This window comes from Pundamilia nyererei, unplaced genomic scaffold (assembly GCF_000239375.1).
Source record: "Pundamilia nyererei isolate P.nyererei 1_Seehausen unplaced genomic scaffold, PunNye1.0 scaffold00101, whole genome shotgun sequence".
NCBI classification, from domain to species: Eukaryota; Metazoa; Chordata; class Actinopteri; order Cichliformes; family Cichlidae; genus Pundamilia; species Pundamilia nyererei.
The window spans coordinates 1,106,237-1,123,474 of record NW_005187502.1 but is presented as its reverse complement, the minus strand read 5'-3'; the positions used below and the strand labels follow the sequence as shown (position 1 = coordinate 1,123,474).

General features: G+C 44.8%; 1 protein-coding gene across 2 annotated transcripts in view; it reads right to left on the bottom strand.

Moving 5' to 3' along the window:
- Positions 1-2,800: 2,800 nt before the first annotated feature.
- Positions 2,801-17,238, bottom strand: part of nrp1a (neuropilin 1a) — a 59,209-nt gene continuing 44,771 nt past the window's right edge. Inside the window, exons 8-17 of one of the 2 annotated variants that reach the window (XM_005740563.1) lie at positions 16,032-16,176; positions 12,021-12,352; positions 10,623-10,767; positions 7,484-7,594; positions 6,732-6,782; positions 4,717-4,860; positions 4,347-4,624; positions 4,168-4,264; positions 3,993-4,043; positions 2,801-3,893 (exon numbers count right to left, since the gene is read on the bottom strand). In XM_005740563.1, coding sequence (XP_005740620.1) covers positions 3,610-3,893; positions 3,993-4,043; positions 4,168-4,264; positions 4,347-4,624; positions 4,717-4,860; positions 6,732-6,782; positions 7,484-7,594; positions 10,623-10,767; positions 12,021-12,352; positions 16,032-16,176 — 1,638 coding nt within the window. In that variant the 3' untranslated portion in view covers positions 2,801-3,609. The remainder of the gene's footprint in view (positions 3,894-3,992; positions 4,044-4,167; positions 4,265-4,346; positions 4,625-4,716; positions 4,861-6,731; positions 6,783-7,483; positions 7,595-10,622; positions 10,768-12,020; positions 12,353-16,031; positions 16,177-17,238) is intronic. The other variant, XM_005740562.1, reaches the window with a different exon arrangement.

The following is a 17,238-nucleotide window of genomic DNA, read 5'->3' as shown; positions in this document are numbered from 1 at the left end:
GATGATGAGGGTCCTGCTATGTCTTTCAAGATGTGTGTATAAGCATTCCTCAATGAGCTGCTTACATGCTATCTCACGCTCTAAATTGAAACTGACACTGAAACCAGAGATTTTAAAAATCACTGTGGTGATACTTTCTGTCTCATTTCCTGGCCTGCCAAAATAAGTGGCAAAACGATATGACCCCTGTAAATTTAGAAGAAGAAAAAAATCAGTGAAAATGCAGTTTGAACTAATGATAGACCAGGATCAAAATCCAGCTGAGTGACTGATCCCAGCTCACATCAGCTTCTCATTAGTGGTCACCACCCGCCCTTTACTTTATGCCATCAGTTTCACCACTGTTAACTACTTCAGTAAGGTGTAAACTCACATTAGCAGAGTTCTGATCTGGGATCAGGAGGTTAATTTTCACCTGTCATTGCTCAGTGTCAGGCCAATCGAGCCGGTGAGTTGTTTCTCTTTTATTAAATGCAGAAAAAAAGTAAAACTCCTCAGCAAAGAAAAGTTCATCCTCCTTCGTGTGGAGACGCTTTTTTTTTTATTGTATCTTTGGAAAGCGGTGGCAATGAGACAGAGACCAGACAAAATAGTTCTCTTTTAACATCACTGCGTTGCCTTGATAGTGCTTTCACATCACTCTCAAGCAAAAACAACAACAACATAAAAGATGCTGTTTCAAAGAGCTGCTTGCTTATGAAGCTGCTGGTTTAACCCTTCACAGCAGGGCCGTGGTTTGGATGTCTGACTGGAGCAGAAAAAGAAAGAAAAAAAACCATTTCAAAGCCTGAATTACAACTCACAAATTCCCTTTTCAATTTTTTAAGGCCTTTGCTGTTTATTCCTTTCCCCTCCCGCCCTTCACAACAGTAAATTACAGAAGCAGTACTGAAAATAAAAATCTTAATTCCTTGTTATTGTAAAAAAAGAAAGAAAGAAAGAAAATCTGCACAAAATTCTGAATGACAGTACAAAACGAAGGGTTAATATGCCATGTAAATGTACGGGGGAGGGACATTACTGCTGGGAGGAAAAAAAATCTCTTCTGCCTTTTCAATAACGAAAACATCTCAGTATTTTTACATTTCAGAATTATGTCACATAATCTGAAACTATATATATATATGCATGTATATATAAAAAGAACAGAAAAAGAAAAGTTTTTGATTTTCTTCAGTTTCTTTTCTTTTTTTTGCAAATGAATGCTAGAAACACATAAACCTCTTAAATATATTTGTCAGTGCAACATTATTTCTTTTGAGTCCACGCTACAGTATCCTTTCTCCTTAGCTGCAGCAGCTACAGTGCTCTACAGCTGAAAGCACAGGTGGGGGAGGGGCAGGGGGCGGTGTAATAGCTGAGGGGAGAGAGGGTCGCCCGGTCCTGAAAAATAAAATGAACAAGCTGAGAACGTGTGTTCACCACGGCACAACATACAAAGCACATCCATATAAAAAGACTCCACGCCTCCCAGGATTGATTTTTTTTTTTGATTGTTTTGACTGTGGCACAAAACTCCCCCACTGAGTTCAGGGGCCCAGCAGCCTCGTGGAGGGGGGGGGGCACCACCACCCTGGGATTGAAGAGTTCACACCTGGGCGACGTTTCACTTCTTTTAAGCTTAAAAAGAGATAGAAAAAACAAACACGTTGCTGTTCTCTGTGAGTGTCCTGCCATAGGCTACCCCCTTTTTTTGATTTTTTTCATGGGGAAGGGTGTGGAGAGGAGGGACTGTGGTCTCACTGTATTTTGTGTTGGCGAGGAACCCCTCCTCCCCCTCCAGCCCTCCACCGTATGTATAAGGGGGCAACCATCCTTTGGTAAAGCCACGGAGAGAGGCCTGGGAGTCTGATTCAGGTGACGATGCTCGATTCCCACCCCCAACCCCACCTCACCCCCACTCCAACCCACTGTACCAGCGTCCTGTCCTTTTTGACATCAGCTCTGACATCACAACATTATGGCTGCTACACGTGAAACACGTTAAAAACTCTTCACAGCCCCCCAAGAGGAGGAGGTCGGGGCGCTTGAGCTACACTACAGCATGTGGACAATACAAACTGGGCTTTTTTATTTAAAAAATTTTTTTTCATCATGAGACACATGTGTCTGGCTAAATTACTGATAGCACCATTCGTCAGTTAGTGTGTTAACCCCTCTTTTTTACAGGTTTCTACCACGAGGGGCTCGCAAAACAAAGTGCATTCAAGCTGCATTGTCCAGATAGCACTGCCTGGGTGAACAATCCACAGTGACAAGACAGTAAGGGATTTAGATAAAGCAAAGCAACGAGGATTGGTGTTTGTTTGTTTTTGCCAAATATTTGATATATTTTACCACCTCCTCTGAAATTGTCACGAGTGTGTTTAAAGTTCTGGAAAACATCACAGTGACCAGTTCAGCTCACAGCAGAGATATGGCGTGGTCATGAGTGATCAGAAGAAGAAGAGTGCTGAGAGTTCATCTCTTTTTTTTGTTTTGTTTTTGTGCGTTTGCTACCTCTCGATTCATTCATCCTTGGGGCTCTTTTTGAGAAGTGGATGTTTCGGTGACAGATGGCTTGAATGCACATTGAAATCGCTGGAGCGTCAGCGAGCGGGCGAATCGTGCTCAGCTGAGCGACTGAAAATGAAACACTGCACCTTCCACGAAACAGTCCAGGAGATTGTATTTACACACACGCACACGCAAAAATCCATGACAAAAGGGATACTGTAGCTTTTTTTTTCCTTTTACTTTTTACTTTCTTTAAAAAAAGGACAATAAAATATATTAAAACTTATTTACAGTGTGTGTGTTTTTGTTTTGGACAGAAAACAAACAAACAAATACAACAACAAAAAAAACCTGTGATAAACTCTTGTCCTGTTTTGCAGGTATTTCTAAGGTCATGTGCCCCTGTTTCCTGTCATTATAGCTTAAGCCAAGTACAGTAAAAAACACCGATATCAACAGAGGATTCCAACAAAAACGTATTAAAGGCACTGTCAGAACCATACGTTGCCATGAATGGGACCCTCACTTTAGAGTGATAGGGGTCAAAGGGGGGGAAAGGGTACATGTCTCACGGCACACTCTGTTTGCCACGCCATGGGGCGAATCTACAGTTTTTACCGGATATGGTTCACTTAGGATGTCAATACGTCTCTTTCTAAAAGGTGAAAACAGCCGTTACCAACTGATGGTAATAATAAAAAGACGTTTCTTTTTTTTTTTTTTCCAGACAACGATAAATACTTTAAACATCATTAATAAATTGGTCTCAACACCAGCATCCGATTGTAAAAATGAATGAAAATCAAAATAGAAAATTAAAATATCATCTGAATCATCTGTACATATTTTTTTCCTGTATTTTATTTGTACACAGTGTCCCTCCCCCTTTACTGGTAGGCTCTGTTTTTTGTTTTTTTTTTAAACTGCAGCTCCTGAGAAAAGCATGGATCAGTCCAGACCTCCTGTTGGTTCCTGAACCTGTCCCTCGTCCAGAGATTCGAGGGCATCGGCAGCCCGTCTGCTTGCAGACAGGCGGGATTATATGCCTGCAGACAGTCTCGTGCGAGAGCCCGGCCCATCGCACACAGTCACATGAATGCGCTCTGTCCTGAATCACGCCTCCGAGTACGAGCTCTGTACGTTGAGTTTGTCTTTCTTTAGCTTGACGCCGTCCACGAGCTCAAAGTTGTAGTTCTCCAGAGCTGACAAGTTCCTGTCCGACATGCCTCCGTGTGAGCAGGCGCAGTACAAGACCACGCCGCAGATGGCCCCCAGGAAGACCCCGAGGGCAGACATGGCGATGATGGTGATCAGGATGGGGTCAAGCGTCTTTAGCATGCTGCCTTCAGGGATCTGGTTGTTATCCACAAAGTCTGGATATTCTGTGTTTTCCGGAACTAGAGAGGAAGCAAGGAGCAGAAGAGAAAAAGAAAAGTGAGAAAATAAACTATAAAAGGTTAGAATGCACAACAAACCTGATGTGTGAAAGGACTTACTGATTTCATTAATATCCTCCGGCAATATCGGCTCAGTGGGCACGTCGGGATCTTTAAAGAGAAATTCATATTAAAAGCAGAGCTAAATGACAAAATGCAGTCAGAGCTGTGTGCCAAAGTGCTGTTTTAGTTCAAAAACTGAAGGAAGTCACTGAAACTAAGCACAAAGCTTCACCTTTACAGTCTGGCAGTGTGATCCCATCGAGAACCTTAATGTCATCCACAGCAATGTCTCCCCAGCTCTTTCTCTCCACTAGACTTTCGATCACCACCTTGGCAAAAAAAATAAGTGAGTCTCTAGAGGGACAGCACACACACAAAAAGCACAGGTAAATTAAAAGGTGGGTCAGTTACCTGATAAGGCTTGTTGGTGCGTGGCACGAGGACACGACCTTCCCTCCAGCGGTTGCCTTGGTGGCCGCTGACTGTCCACAGTAGGACATCTGCAGGTCCCTTCTCCGTTTGCTTGCGCTGCTTGATGTGTAGTGTGCCGATGTGTGGCCCAAACATGTGGTACCAAAATGACACACAGAGGTCCGAGTCCGGGGAGCTGACCACGGGGCTGACGAGTCGAGCCACCTCTGTCTCTTGGGGGCTGGTTGCTAAGGTGTAGATGAAATTCCCCGGTTCACCTGTAATGTAAAGCCCTTGTATCAGCAACACAGAGGTAAAATGCCACATGTACTGTGTCAGATGTTGTGAGTCTATCATCTGAGGTACTTACCTGTGTGGTCCATGTTGGGTCCGATGTTGAGGGTAGGCGTGCCGCTGGACTGGATCTGCCACCTAGATCCCGTGTCCTCCGATGTCCAGCTGCAGAAGGACGGATCATTGGCTCGGCCAAAGTCGCAGGCAAACCAGAGAAAAGCTGTGTGAAGAAAGATCAAGATCATGTGTCACAGGAGAAAAAAAACCTTAATCATTCTGCTTATTACAAAAGGAGAAGCTGCCTGTAGCCCTGGGCTCTATCCGAACAATGACCGCAGGGCCTGTCATGGTATAACTACAGGCTACACTTTGGAGCTTCCTTCTCTTATTCTGCTCTGGAACAGACCACTAGAGGGCAGCAGATAACTGTGGGACATAAGCCTACAGTCCTACAGGTGGGGGTGATACAAGCAGCTAACTCATGAAGGAGAAGCAGGAGTCGGACAAAAGGTAAATTACAGTTCTGACATGAGAAAGAGTGTGAACCAATGGCACAGACCTCATGCAGTCCTTGTGTCTTGGCTGTATTTAATGATCTCTTCTAATGAATGCAACAGGGTATGTAAAGAATGCATTAAACGGGAACACTGAGAAGAGTCAAAACCCCCAATGGCAGGGACAGGAAGACAGATGCCTGGACACCGTGCCCAGTTGGGAAAGGAAACATTCATAGCAACCCGCTGCGAACTGACGATTTTAATGAGAGCAGGGACATGGGATTCGAAGACAGCTATGGTAACAGCGCCGGGGCCCCACTCCAACAATGCCATCCCCTGTGGACACACGCCGTGTCGAAGAAGCCTTCATCGAGGCCAGAAAATGTGTGGGAGCTCGGGCTTTAGTGTTTTCCAAATTAGATAAAGAAAGACTTCAAGGAACACTGGGGAAACGAGATGTTTGGGAGGCCAGCCATAGCTTTATTCTCCAACATGAAATGCCTTTAGAGATACCACTCTCTGAATGACAGAATCTATGAGCTAATATTCCCTTAAAAAATGGGAAGGATTTAACTAACTTCTGCAGGCAATGACGCTATTTACCCATTAAACACAAAGGATGGAATTCCCATCACATATCAACCACATTTCAGGGTCCAAGCCACCATTTTCCCCATAGAAACTTCATTCCCAATTAAAACGACTTTGGCTTTTTTTTCCATTATGAGGAGCCTGTGACTCACTTGGCCATTATGTATGTATATATATTTATTTCTCCATGAATGTGAGTGGAAACTATATCCCCTGAGATGCATGGTGCATGACACACACACACATTCACATGGACACACACACACAGCTTATTAACATGCATGGTTTGAGAGTCTTGAGATGAAAAGTCAAATAGATAGGCGTTTACCTGTACTTCATTAGACTCATACAGACATACACACACAAAAATGTGCATAAATGCATACACACATTTGCATCTTAGAGCTACTCTAATAATATCGCTCGTGCCCCAAATCGAAGACAGACCGCAGAGCCAGCTGACTGAGAGAAAGGGGGTTGGGTGGAGCCTACGGCCCATTAGCCAAGGTCAGACTGGGGCACTGCTTCTTGACTGCTGCCTCATCAGCCCGCTGTAGGAGACACTGGCTATGTGTGTCTGTCCATGCATGTGGGCCCCAAAGTGCACCTAACTTCCTCCAGTCATTTGCATCTGGCTTTTACAGGTCTGTGCGCGCTCTGTGTGTGTGTCGGTGTCAGCCTGGTGATTAGTGATTATGCTGAGAAGGCAGCAGCAGAGCACCAGTGCTAATCATCGGCTAGCCTTGCATCACGTAGCCTCCCTTTACCCTGTCAGCGGGAGCCTCTCAGGGCCATATCATCAGCTTTAATAACAGACACACATCAGAGGAGAGAGGCTGGCAATCATTATCTCAGGTGTGTCTCTTGATGAATTCATGAAATTAATTCAGAACAAACCATGAGCAGTTAAACATTTGCCCCGCTGTATGTTTCATCACTCTGATGTGCAAACTTTGAAAGCACTGACCTTAAAAAATATGTATATATGGTATCTTTTGCTCACCTGGGATGGTATCCATTTCAGCAGTAGTGCTCTCTGGCATCATGTTACCACCTGTCACAATACAGAATGTTAGCACAGTTAGCCTAGGTTTGCAATGAGCTAAATTTCATTTTAAATAAGTACCCATGCTAGCTAAACTTGGCGTATCAACGCATGCCTTGTCTCTGGCTTCTTTCTTATGAATGCATTTTTTCTGGTATTCCTAGCAGGAAGAACTTATACAATACACATGACTGAGACGGTGCCATGCTCATCATTGGAGACTGCTGGTTAATGGGGGGAGCAGGCTGAGATAGTTGACTGGTTAGAAGGAAAAGTAAGCTAGGAGTGAGTAGAGGGGGGGAGCCAGAGCAAAAAGCAAGTGAGAGATGAAATGATAGAGAACAGATGTGGGTGAATTGATTTCAGGTGCAAATGCAACAATGCTCTCTGGTGAGCGCTCAGAGCTTAAGGTAAGAAGTGGTAGACTGAAGAGGAGGAGGTGGTAGCAACGGGGGCGCAGCAAATTAGAGTTGTGTGGCTGCCAGGACACACGAGGGTGCATGCATGCTTGCCAGTGTGCAGGGTACAGTACATGGAAGACTGGGTTTGGTATCAAAATCTGACTGCGGCAGCGATGCTACAGAAGCTGTGATGGCGCAGAATCGAGGGAGATGATCGAGCGCCAGCCACAGCAAAAGCAAAGGGAAATTAGGGAAGGGAGGGTTTAGGGGAAGGGGCTGGTCGCAGTCTCATGAAGGCGATGTTAGCACCTGTCACGTCGTAGTCATCACCTGTGCCACTGTGGCAGCTCGCCTGGTCGTCATCACACTCGTCAGACGGGGTGGTGCTCGGGATTGCGGTGGTTGGCGGGAGTGTTGGAGCTGGAGAGGTGACGGCGAAGGGAGAGAGAGGAAACAATACAGGTTAGATTACAGGTTAAACATAGAAAGTGCACTGATTTTAGCTTAAGGGATTTTTCGACTACTTTAAAAAAAAGTTACAGTGTTTTCCTTTGTTTTTAAGGCCAGTATCTATTGAATAGCATCACATTTATTTTTGTTAATTGTCTGAAATTCTTCTTTTCAAGCCTACGATTTAAACATATAGTTTAAACAAAAACAGAAAAGGAAAGAAAAGAAGAAGAAACAGTGAAATATATTTCTGTAAGCTCGATTGCTGTGCTCACAGTTCCATGCTGAGCGTTAGTGTAGAACTGAGCTATTAGTATCCATCCTTTCATCAAGCTGTGGAGGTGTGGGTGTATAAATAGAGCTGAAGCGAATACATGGTGCGTAAGGCTTTGAAACTAGAAGGTGGAGTAACAGGACTTGGGACTGGATATAAGCAGGGCCATTCCAGTCTATCATTATGGCCCTGCTTCACTTGGATGTGGGAAAGGCCCAAAATCCGCTCCATGGTCCAGTGCCACACAGCGGTGTGCCTTTTGGAGATTTCAGACCCAATATTTCTCGGGACTCCTTGAGGGTATCTGCACACTGAGGAACTTCCCCAACAACTACATGTCTTCTAAGGTCTTTTTTATATGCTTTCCCACTTCTGTAGGGCCGCTAATGGTGTGATAGCAAGCTAGCAGCTGACAAAGAAACATCTGCAAACAAAACAAGACTGAGCGTGTGTTTGTTGTGTTGTAAGTGTCAGGATTACAACAGAGTTGTAAAAGCAGGGTATAACTGTGTGGCGCAGACAAAATAGCCATTTGTCAGGACAAGTTTTTACACACACAGAGCTTTGGGGATTTTTTACTTTCTTCTCATCAGTCACTGCTTCACTGTGTGGAGAAGCTCAAGGTGAGAGGAAATGTGGGAGGACAGTTTTGCTTTGACGAGCGAACATTGTGTTGCATTTTCCCCCCGTCACACATAGTCTTAAAGAAGCTTGGACTTCACCGTTGTTCTGTTTTTACATGCTTTGTTTCAACTTTACAGCTCTTCCCTACACAGCTGACATGACATATATTGTTGGATGATTTTAAATTTATATCAGCCAGTATCTGCAACGAAGTATGCTTGCATCTAAACTAACCCACATTCATTCATGTCACTGACATCACTTCCTGTGCTTGGAGAGTCCAAACCCTGAAGTAGGAGCACTGGAAACGATTTGCTCATTGCGCATCAGTTTGAAACTGCCAGCTTGTCTCTTGCTGGTATTTCAGGCTCAGGTTGCCTTGGTGACTCTCTGTAAATCAACAGTATTCTTCACTGTCTTTGGTAGTTTCACTTGCTTGAAAGTTTATTGTGGGTCCCGACTACAGCCTCTGGTCTCTGGTCACTATGTCACCACAAATTCCTTCCAGTTTGTATGCAGCTTTGAAACGCTGCTCTTCGAACAGGGTTCCAAGAACTTTTGATAGTCCTTTTTCCTGCACTGTATGGCCGCACAAAAAAGTGTATTTCCTCCAATAGTTATAGGAGCTACAAAACACTTCCTGTAGTCCAAACCTTTCATAAGTGTTTGCACTGTCTGAGGATTAAACTGGCTTCCTCAGTGCAGGCCGAGGAGAAGGAATGAGGAGAGAGGCGACAAAAGGGAGGCGAAGACAGACAGGGGCAAGCATCTTGAAAAATGTGTACAATATCTGTAGTTGTGCGTGAGAGCGATTGAGTGTGTTTGTGCATGTGTGTGAGCCAATGCTCTTGCTCGCTCTCTCTGCTAGATGAAATATGAGGCAGATCAGCTCCTGTCAGATTCAGGGTGGGGAAGGTCAGGGATGGGGTCAGCGCTGCGTCAGGGGAGCCTCTCATAGAAATGAGGATTTCGGCCTTCTGCTACGGCTTGCTACACACATACACACACAAACACATTTGTACACACTAGGAGATGCACCTGCCTGTGCACTCACCCGACTGTGTACAGTTTACTGTAACCACATGTTTGGCAAGGTGATTGCGGTTGGTCTGTGTGCATAAATCTGTGCGAGTTTGTGTGTATTTGGCATTAACAGCGAAAACAAGCATTATCATCTGACTAAAGCTCCCGGTGGGAGTCCATGAGGCTTACAAGAGAATGGGCCTCCCTGAAATCCAATATGCAAATCCACTTAGGGCTAGGATGCTCCGTGTGCTTATATTGCTGAGCGTTTTTTGTGCTACATCAGCTTTGAGAGAGGCAGATAAAGAGCTGGAAAAAAAATAATGGTAATTTTAAAGATAGCAAAGTGGGCGCAGTCCTTTGAAAGAAGAAAGACATGCCGAGGTTGGGAAGAGTGCGATGAGGGCCAGGATGCAATAATCCTAGTGGGCCAGGTGGGCTTTCATTTGATCCCCTGTAGAAGTGGCTAGCTATTGGGGGCAGCTTTGATGTTACAGGGAGACAAGACAACTATCCCTTGTAAGGATAAAGAGCAGGAGCTGGACAGCTGTGGGCTCGACATAGGGAGCGCTCATGCACGTCTTTAAATAAACAGGACTTTGGCAAAGACATGACGCGCTAGCTCCTCACAGCCATGCCATTAGCTAGGATGATAGACTGCTCACCTGCGTGTGAGTCAACACACGTCAGATGTGAGCATGTAGTCTGAGAGGTCTAGGTGTGCCCACTAAGGTTATCATCACGGGGAGAAAATGAAACACAATCGAAGACAGTCTTGGCGTCAACTACGGGAGTGAAAATGTCATTTTCGTGACTAAAAGCATCACTATAGCTGAAAATGTCAACTGCTCGAAGAAAGGTTTCACTCTGGGGGAGTAACTTTGCCACCACTGGTAAACACATAATTGTTGCTGGTGGAGAAATGAGCACCACGGGTGGAAATGTCACCAGCGTCAATAGAAATACTACTCTATTTCTTTTATAGTTTTGTGCATCAAAACATAAAGGAGCATTTTAGACAGAGGACACACAATGCAATCGATTTTATTGAAAGTCCTACATGTTTTTGAGCTTTACCTTCAATCTCGCAGCCCAGCAGCTCCAGCCGCAGGCCCATCCCAGCAGGAGTGGCCCTCTCTGGGTAAATCCTGACAAAACGGGTCAGCAGAGGCTCCACGGTCCTCAGTTCAGGAGTGTCATAATTGCTGTTGCCTTCAAATATCTGGCAGGGAAAAGGGCAAGAGTGATAAAGATTAGTATTGACTGCTACAGCCCCCCAAATTCAGGTACCCTACAGCAAAATTACTCCTACGTTCTGAAAATGGATACAGAGGGTTGGTTGTTTTGGGTAGGTGGACAGATGAAAAGTAAAATAAATAAATAAGCTGACCAGATGTGTAATCTTGCTGATATCCAAAGCACAGACTAGGTGAGTGACACAGGAGTCCAGTGGCAAAGACAGCATGACTCACACCTCTGACAAGGGTAACTTTCTGCTCCTTTAACTCTTTCTCCGGTCCTCCATGTGGGAAGGTATAAACGAAGGAAAAGAGGAGGCAGTGTGGGAGAAGCAAGCCAAGAAAGAGATAGAGGAATGACGGAAGCGGATTAATGGGTTTGATCACGTGAAGATGCCTGGTGAGTCTTAGATGCTGGGAAACTCTTAGGCAAGAGGAGAAAGGACACTAACTAGGACAGCCGGGATATGGATCCTCCTCACTCCCTTCATAAATCAACCATCAGCCCATCTGGATCAGATTTATGCCCTGTCAGGGACACTTGTAATTGGGGACGAGCTGTTGCAGCTCTTCTCGGAGGTGTGTGTGCCTGCATCCGCGAGTATGTAAGTGTGTGCATGCATCGAGCAAAGTGTTGGCAAGTATGCCTTCAGCGCAAGGCAGTGCCACTGGGAGATAAATCTCTGGTCACTTCTCGACTGTTGCCCGTTCTTTCCTCTCTCATCCCTCTGACTCCCTTTCACCCCTCCTTCCTCTCTGGAGAGGTTTCACTATCCATTGAAAGGGTTGAACGGTGTGTGTGTGTCATGCAGAATACAAAGCAGGAGGAGAGAACAGGGGGAAGGACTCTGAGAGACTCAAGATGCTTATCCTAATGTGATTCAAAGCACTCCTAAAATTGACTCACAATGACTGTTCAATGACTCACAACTGCCCGGCGCGTAGTCGGGTGAAAATTGACTAAATGCGTCATAATCACAATCGATGCTCTGACGTGTCTAAGAGACATTTTTAGAAGTTGGTATTCAAATCATTTTCCACAGTGCTGAAGGTAAAACCTCTGTTAAATCAAAACGTCAATTCCAATCCTTGCTCTTGAAAAAAAAATCCTGGGTGCATGAATTGAAAAATGATACAAGAGAGCTTTGATTAAGACTAATCTTCTGATTTGATAGCAGAACTGAACACATACCCAAGTATTGTTGGGCACACTGCAAGGTAAGAGAGAAAAACCCACCTTCGGCCTGTTTCCACTGGTGTCGAGCACCATCCTCCAGTCCGAGCCATTGTTGCTGTAGCCCAGGCGGAACTTCTTCATGAACACCTTGTTTTCTCGGTGCTTCCCTCCCTGGATGATCATGCCCCTCACTAGCTTCTCCTCGCCGAGATCCACCTGCAGCCACTCATTAGTGAAGGGCTGTGGCTGGGGCAGCAGGGTCCATCCTGTCCTACTTGTTAGCAAGCGAGCATTCTCTGGTACCCAGCTCCGGTCTGTATGGGAGGACGCGGTGATCTGGTTGTCATTAATCAAGCCTGATACCATGCCCAGCATGCCTGAACACGGGTACTCTGAAAGGCAAATGGGAAAGCAAAAGGTGCTTAGCTTTTTGACACAAACAAAAGAAAACCTAGAGAGCGGATAGATGGAAAAATAAAACATGCGATCTGCATCCAAAGGCTTGAGGTTCAGCATCAGGCTTGCCACGGCTCTGCTTCAGTGAATTTGAGTTCATACAGGGGCATCGTCATGGATAGTCAAAGTCAAAGTGAGGACAACTATTCCCCAAACTCGTTGTGATGTTACTGTGATCTCTGCCTCTATTCTCTTTCTCTGTGTCTCTCTGCCTGCAGATCTCATGCATACTAATTCTTCTGCCTGAAGCGGTTGTCTCCAGGCAGCCAATTAAAACCCTCCTCTCTGTTGGTGTTTCCATCTCCTGCATTCTGGGAGCAGTTTTTCTTTTCATCTCTCTGCCCCTCCCTCTATAGACTCATATACACACAAAAACACATTCTCTTTGTGTTTTATCTGCTGCTGCTGCTGCACTCGTCTACCTTCTGCTCCGCAGCTGTTAACATCTGTGGGGCTGCATCTTTGAACACCTTGTTGTTTCCTGTCCAAAGTTCCAAACTTTTTTCTCCTCTTTCATTGTATTATTTTTTTTTATTCTACCTCTGTGATCATCTCTAGCTTAACTTTTTGTATATTTTATGAGCTTTGATTCCATCTCCAGTTTGTTTAAAAGAGAGAAAGCTGGGTTTTTTTTTTTCATTTTCTTTCCTCAAGCCTTGTTTCCAGTGACATCCCCTTGTATAATGAAGTCGAAGGGCACCAATTCGTTGCTACTGCTTGTAGAACCATCTGAATGCTTTAACCTTAAACTTTTTTTTGTCCATTTTCATGTTTTTGCCTTGATATTACACGTAAGGTGGCCAGATATAATTCCAATGAAAACTTATTGACTGTACATGGATGTAGAAATTTCTGGTTAGAACAGTCAAAACCCAGCAAACTCTAACACTACATGTGAAAATAAAAACTAATTTGTCTCAGATAATACGTTTTTAAAGCTCTGTCACACTGGTGGGCTGCTCTGAATTTAGGATTATTGTAATTTTTAGCTGTATGAACTGACCTAAGGAGAAAGTTATGCTTTATCTGTAGATAGACATAATTATGTTCATATTCTTTTATCAAATGTTTTGTGAAATCTGTGAAATAATTGTGTACCATGCGAGTGATTGATAAGGACACAATAGTTCTGAACCCAAGACGGGATTGTCTTTTTGAGATGTTGTAAAAGTCATGCACAGCAACTTACTTATGCTGTAAACACTGTAAAGGAGAGTGATTACACTCTCTTCCAGCTTTGCATTTACATTCTCTACTAGAGTAACTTTGCATGATTCATAATTAAAAATAATCCCAATGTTTGCTGGGCCTCAGTCCACATTATGTCTGAAACAAGCCATTTTAGCTCTCCTCTCTCTTAAAGTGAGAGGTCACCTTTACTTAAAGCTATATGTCCTTTAATTGGCTGCCCCACCCAAACAGAAGGTTGAACTGCAGCGCGATAGAGAGACTGCAGTAAATATTATATACTTCAGAAATTCTTCTTTGCATAGCTAGAAAGAATCCACAGGAGTCCACAAAACTTTTCCACGAGCTGCCACTCGAAGTCTGACACTTGTATTAGCAGCTTTTATTGGGCTTAAATCTTCCTGTGTGTCTCGTCCTATCTTTCCTCCAGCACTTAATCCCAAGACACTGAGTCAGAGACCTGTGCTAAGCAATAATATATTTACTATCTGGCTCCCACGGAGGGATAAGTCCCAGCATTATTACATCTTCTGTGTCTGTATGAGACAGAGCGTGCACTGTACCGCAGCAGGAATCAATAGCGTAGTTGCGTCTGGGAAAAGTCAGCGAAAACTTGGAGAAAACAAGGCCCCGTTCAGACTTGTCTTTCTCTCTCTTTTTCTCTGTCTCCAGTTATCTAAACCGGCTCCTGTGAGAACCCGTGGGACAAATCTCTGCTCCCGCATTCTCGAAAAGGTCCAAATTGGAGCTCATGTAACAAATGCTGGCTGTGCGAATGCTCCTCGACTGTTTTATTTTTCTCCCACTTTCTTTCATCTTTGGCCAGAATCTGTTTGAGAGCGATCAGTGAGCTGGGCCCTGGCAGAGCAAAGGCATACTGAACCCCCTTTGAAGTGGGAGGATACAGAGAAAGGTACACATGTGTGATAGTGCGTGTGAGAGACACTGATCTGAGCTTAGACGCTCTGCCCGAGTGCCTGGGTCATCTGGAGCTGTTAATTGACTTCAGCTGCGATGCCATGCACGCAGCGGCACACCCAGGGGAGCAAGCACAAGGTGATACGCGGCTATGTGGGCCATGCTCAGGGTTTGGGTGGAGCATCGGTGGTTTATCAGTGATATTTATACACCGCGGCATATTTACTAACAACAGGGTGGCGGATCTTGTTCATTAATGAGTAGCTGTTTAGATCGGCACGCGACCATGATGATTTAAGGGAGAACATCTTGCCGCATTCTGGGATTTTACTCCTCCTCTCCTGTGATGCCTAAGTTATGGCTTTAAAGAAAAACTGGAAGGGGAAAACTTGGAAAAAATGCAGATTTGAAAAGTCCTTTATTGGTGATAAAAGCGGCGATGAACTTTAAGAGCACTTTAAAAGCACTAGTTACTCAAGATCTTGTATCAAGGATTTGTAACTAAGTGTAGAACGGAGTGAGTCACTGAGTTTATGCAGCCCTCAAGAGCCTCAGAGCTTCTCGTTCTCTGCTAGCATGCAGTGAAGCTGGCAGTGTCTTCAGAGCACCCAGGGGTGCTGACGTCATTCCCGAGGCCCTGTGGTGACTTCGATCCTGTGATGTGTTTATGCTCTGCGCAGCGGTCTGGTCGTGCGCCCCGAAACACACGCCCCATCTGTAACCCTGCTGTACCCACAGTGCTCTGCATATGTACCAGAGAGCTACAAAGCTCCATTAAAAGTTTTTTTTTAAAAACAACACTCGACCGGCTCACATTTAGCTGGCTGCAAATAATTCCACCCCTAATTTTAATCCTGGGCGCTCACAACATTGGAAAAAATACAAGAGGCTTACTTTCATATATTTTGTCCCTGTCCACTTCATTTGTAAGTGCAGGGGAACAAAACACACATCCAAGTGCTAATTAGAATTCAATACACATGTTCATAATCCCGCAGAGAGTCAGGCAGATGTGCTAAAAACCATACGAAAGGGAGCCGCACACACATGCACATACCACACATTAAAATAACATCAACAAAAAAAAGGCAAAGATGAGACAAACAAAATCAAAGCTTTAAAAGCAAAGCCAGACTAAAGAGGAGGCTGAGGAAAGATCTGCAGGAGGGATGGGCCCAAACAGAGCCCACCCGGCTTCAGCTCACTCTGCCTGCAAGCTGTTGGCTTCATATATATTGGATGAGGTACATCTAAACATGGGGAGACATAAATAGGCAATCCTCCTTCATGCACCACTTCTCTATTATGCAACAGCTTGCTTTAGCCTTAAAGGAAGCAGATAAGGAGGGAGGTGTTTGCACCAGTGAGGCCTGGATGGGAAATATCAACTAGGTTGCCGCAAGAGAGCAGAAATTCTGACTAGAGTCTGTGGTGTAAGCTGATTAGGCGTATGAAAATGGAATATGGAGTCACTGTATGAATGTGTATGTGATCTCAGCAGCAACCAACCTGATATCTTACAGCCGTACACCTCGAAGCGCAGTGCGATGCCTGTTTCCCAGGTAACGGGACGTATCCGAACGAAGCGCGTCAGCGTGGGCTTGGGAAGCTTCGTCTTGGCAACGTCAGTTGGGTTGGTGTTGCCTTGGAAAACCTGTGAAAGATGCAGGAGGGAAGTAAGTTATCAATAGAATATGCTGAGCTGCTGAGATGCAGAATTTCTACGAGACGGAGACGGAATTCACTGGAGCTCAGAGATCGGCCTTCATCTGCATTAAGTTTACACAAGATGTAGCATTGGAAGGCAAGCTTTATGGCCACTTTTTTAATGAGATGGTTTAAATGTTTCCTCTTTCTCCATATGTAGCAGCCCCCACAGGCTGGGTAATGTGACTATGAAACCTGAGACGAGATATACCAGATTGGCTCAAGATGCTCTTTCACTGTCCTCTGTTTCCTGATCAGTTGGAGGTTTTACTGCAGTGTCTTGTTGAAAGGTCACAGACGTCACTGTCCCCCCCCTTAGGTCTGTTGACAGTTTACTAGCATCATATGAGTAGGCTGGCCACCCAGCCAAACAACTCCCCGCAGTCCGTCACAGTTCATTCCGGGTAATTGAATCACAGCAGTGACCACATGACCTCCTGACCTCCGTGACTTAGCGGCAATGAGGCAAAGAGGAACCCAGCTGAAGTAAGCAGGATGGAAAAGAGATAGAAAGGCAGTAAGTTTGGTAGTTTGGCTAATCAACTCTAAAGTAAAAAACTAAGAGTAGTTCATGCAGCTGTGTCCAACTGCTTGCCATGCACTCCTTGAGTACAGGGACATCACTAAGGGGAACCTGTAAGAAAACCTTCCACTCTCTCAAAAGTCATGCTGAGTCTCCACTCGCTAACTGTAAAGTGGCTTTTTCCGGAGCTGCGCTAAGATGCCAAACTGCAGTCTCAGCATGTACCAAATGGTGCCCCTCTGCACAAAAGCACTTTAGAGCCTGGAAAACGCAGGCTGAGTTTACCACGGTACCTTTAAGCTGCCACTTTATAGAAGTGACAGTGAACTTTGGAGAGGGCTTGGGGGACATGTACACAGCAGCACAAACAATCGTGTTTGGATGCTCTGTTGCCTTTGAAAACTTCTTGATATGAGTGGTAGCCTCACACTCTTGATTGGAAATTGTGGTATTTACATGGACACACACATTCTTCCCTTGCCCTCT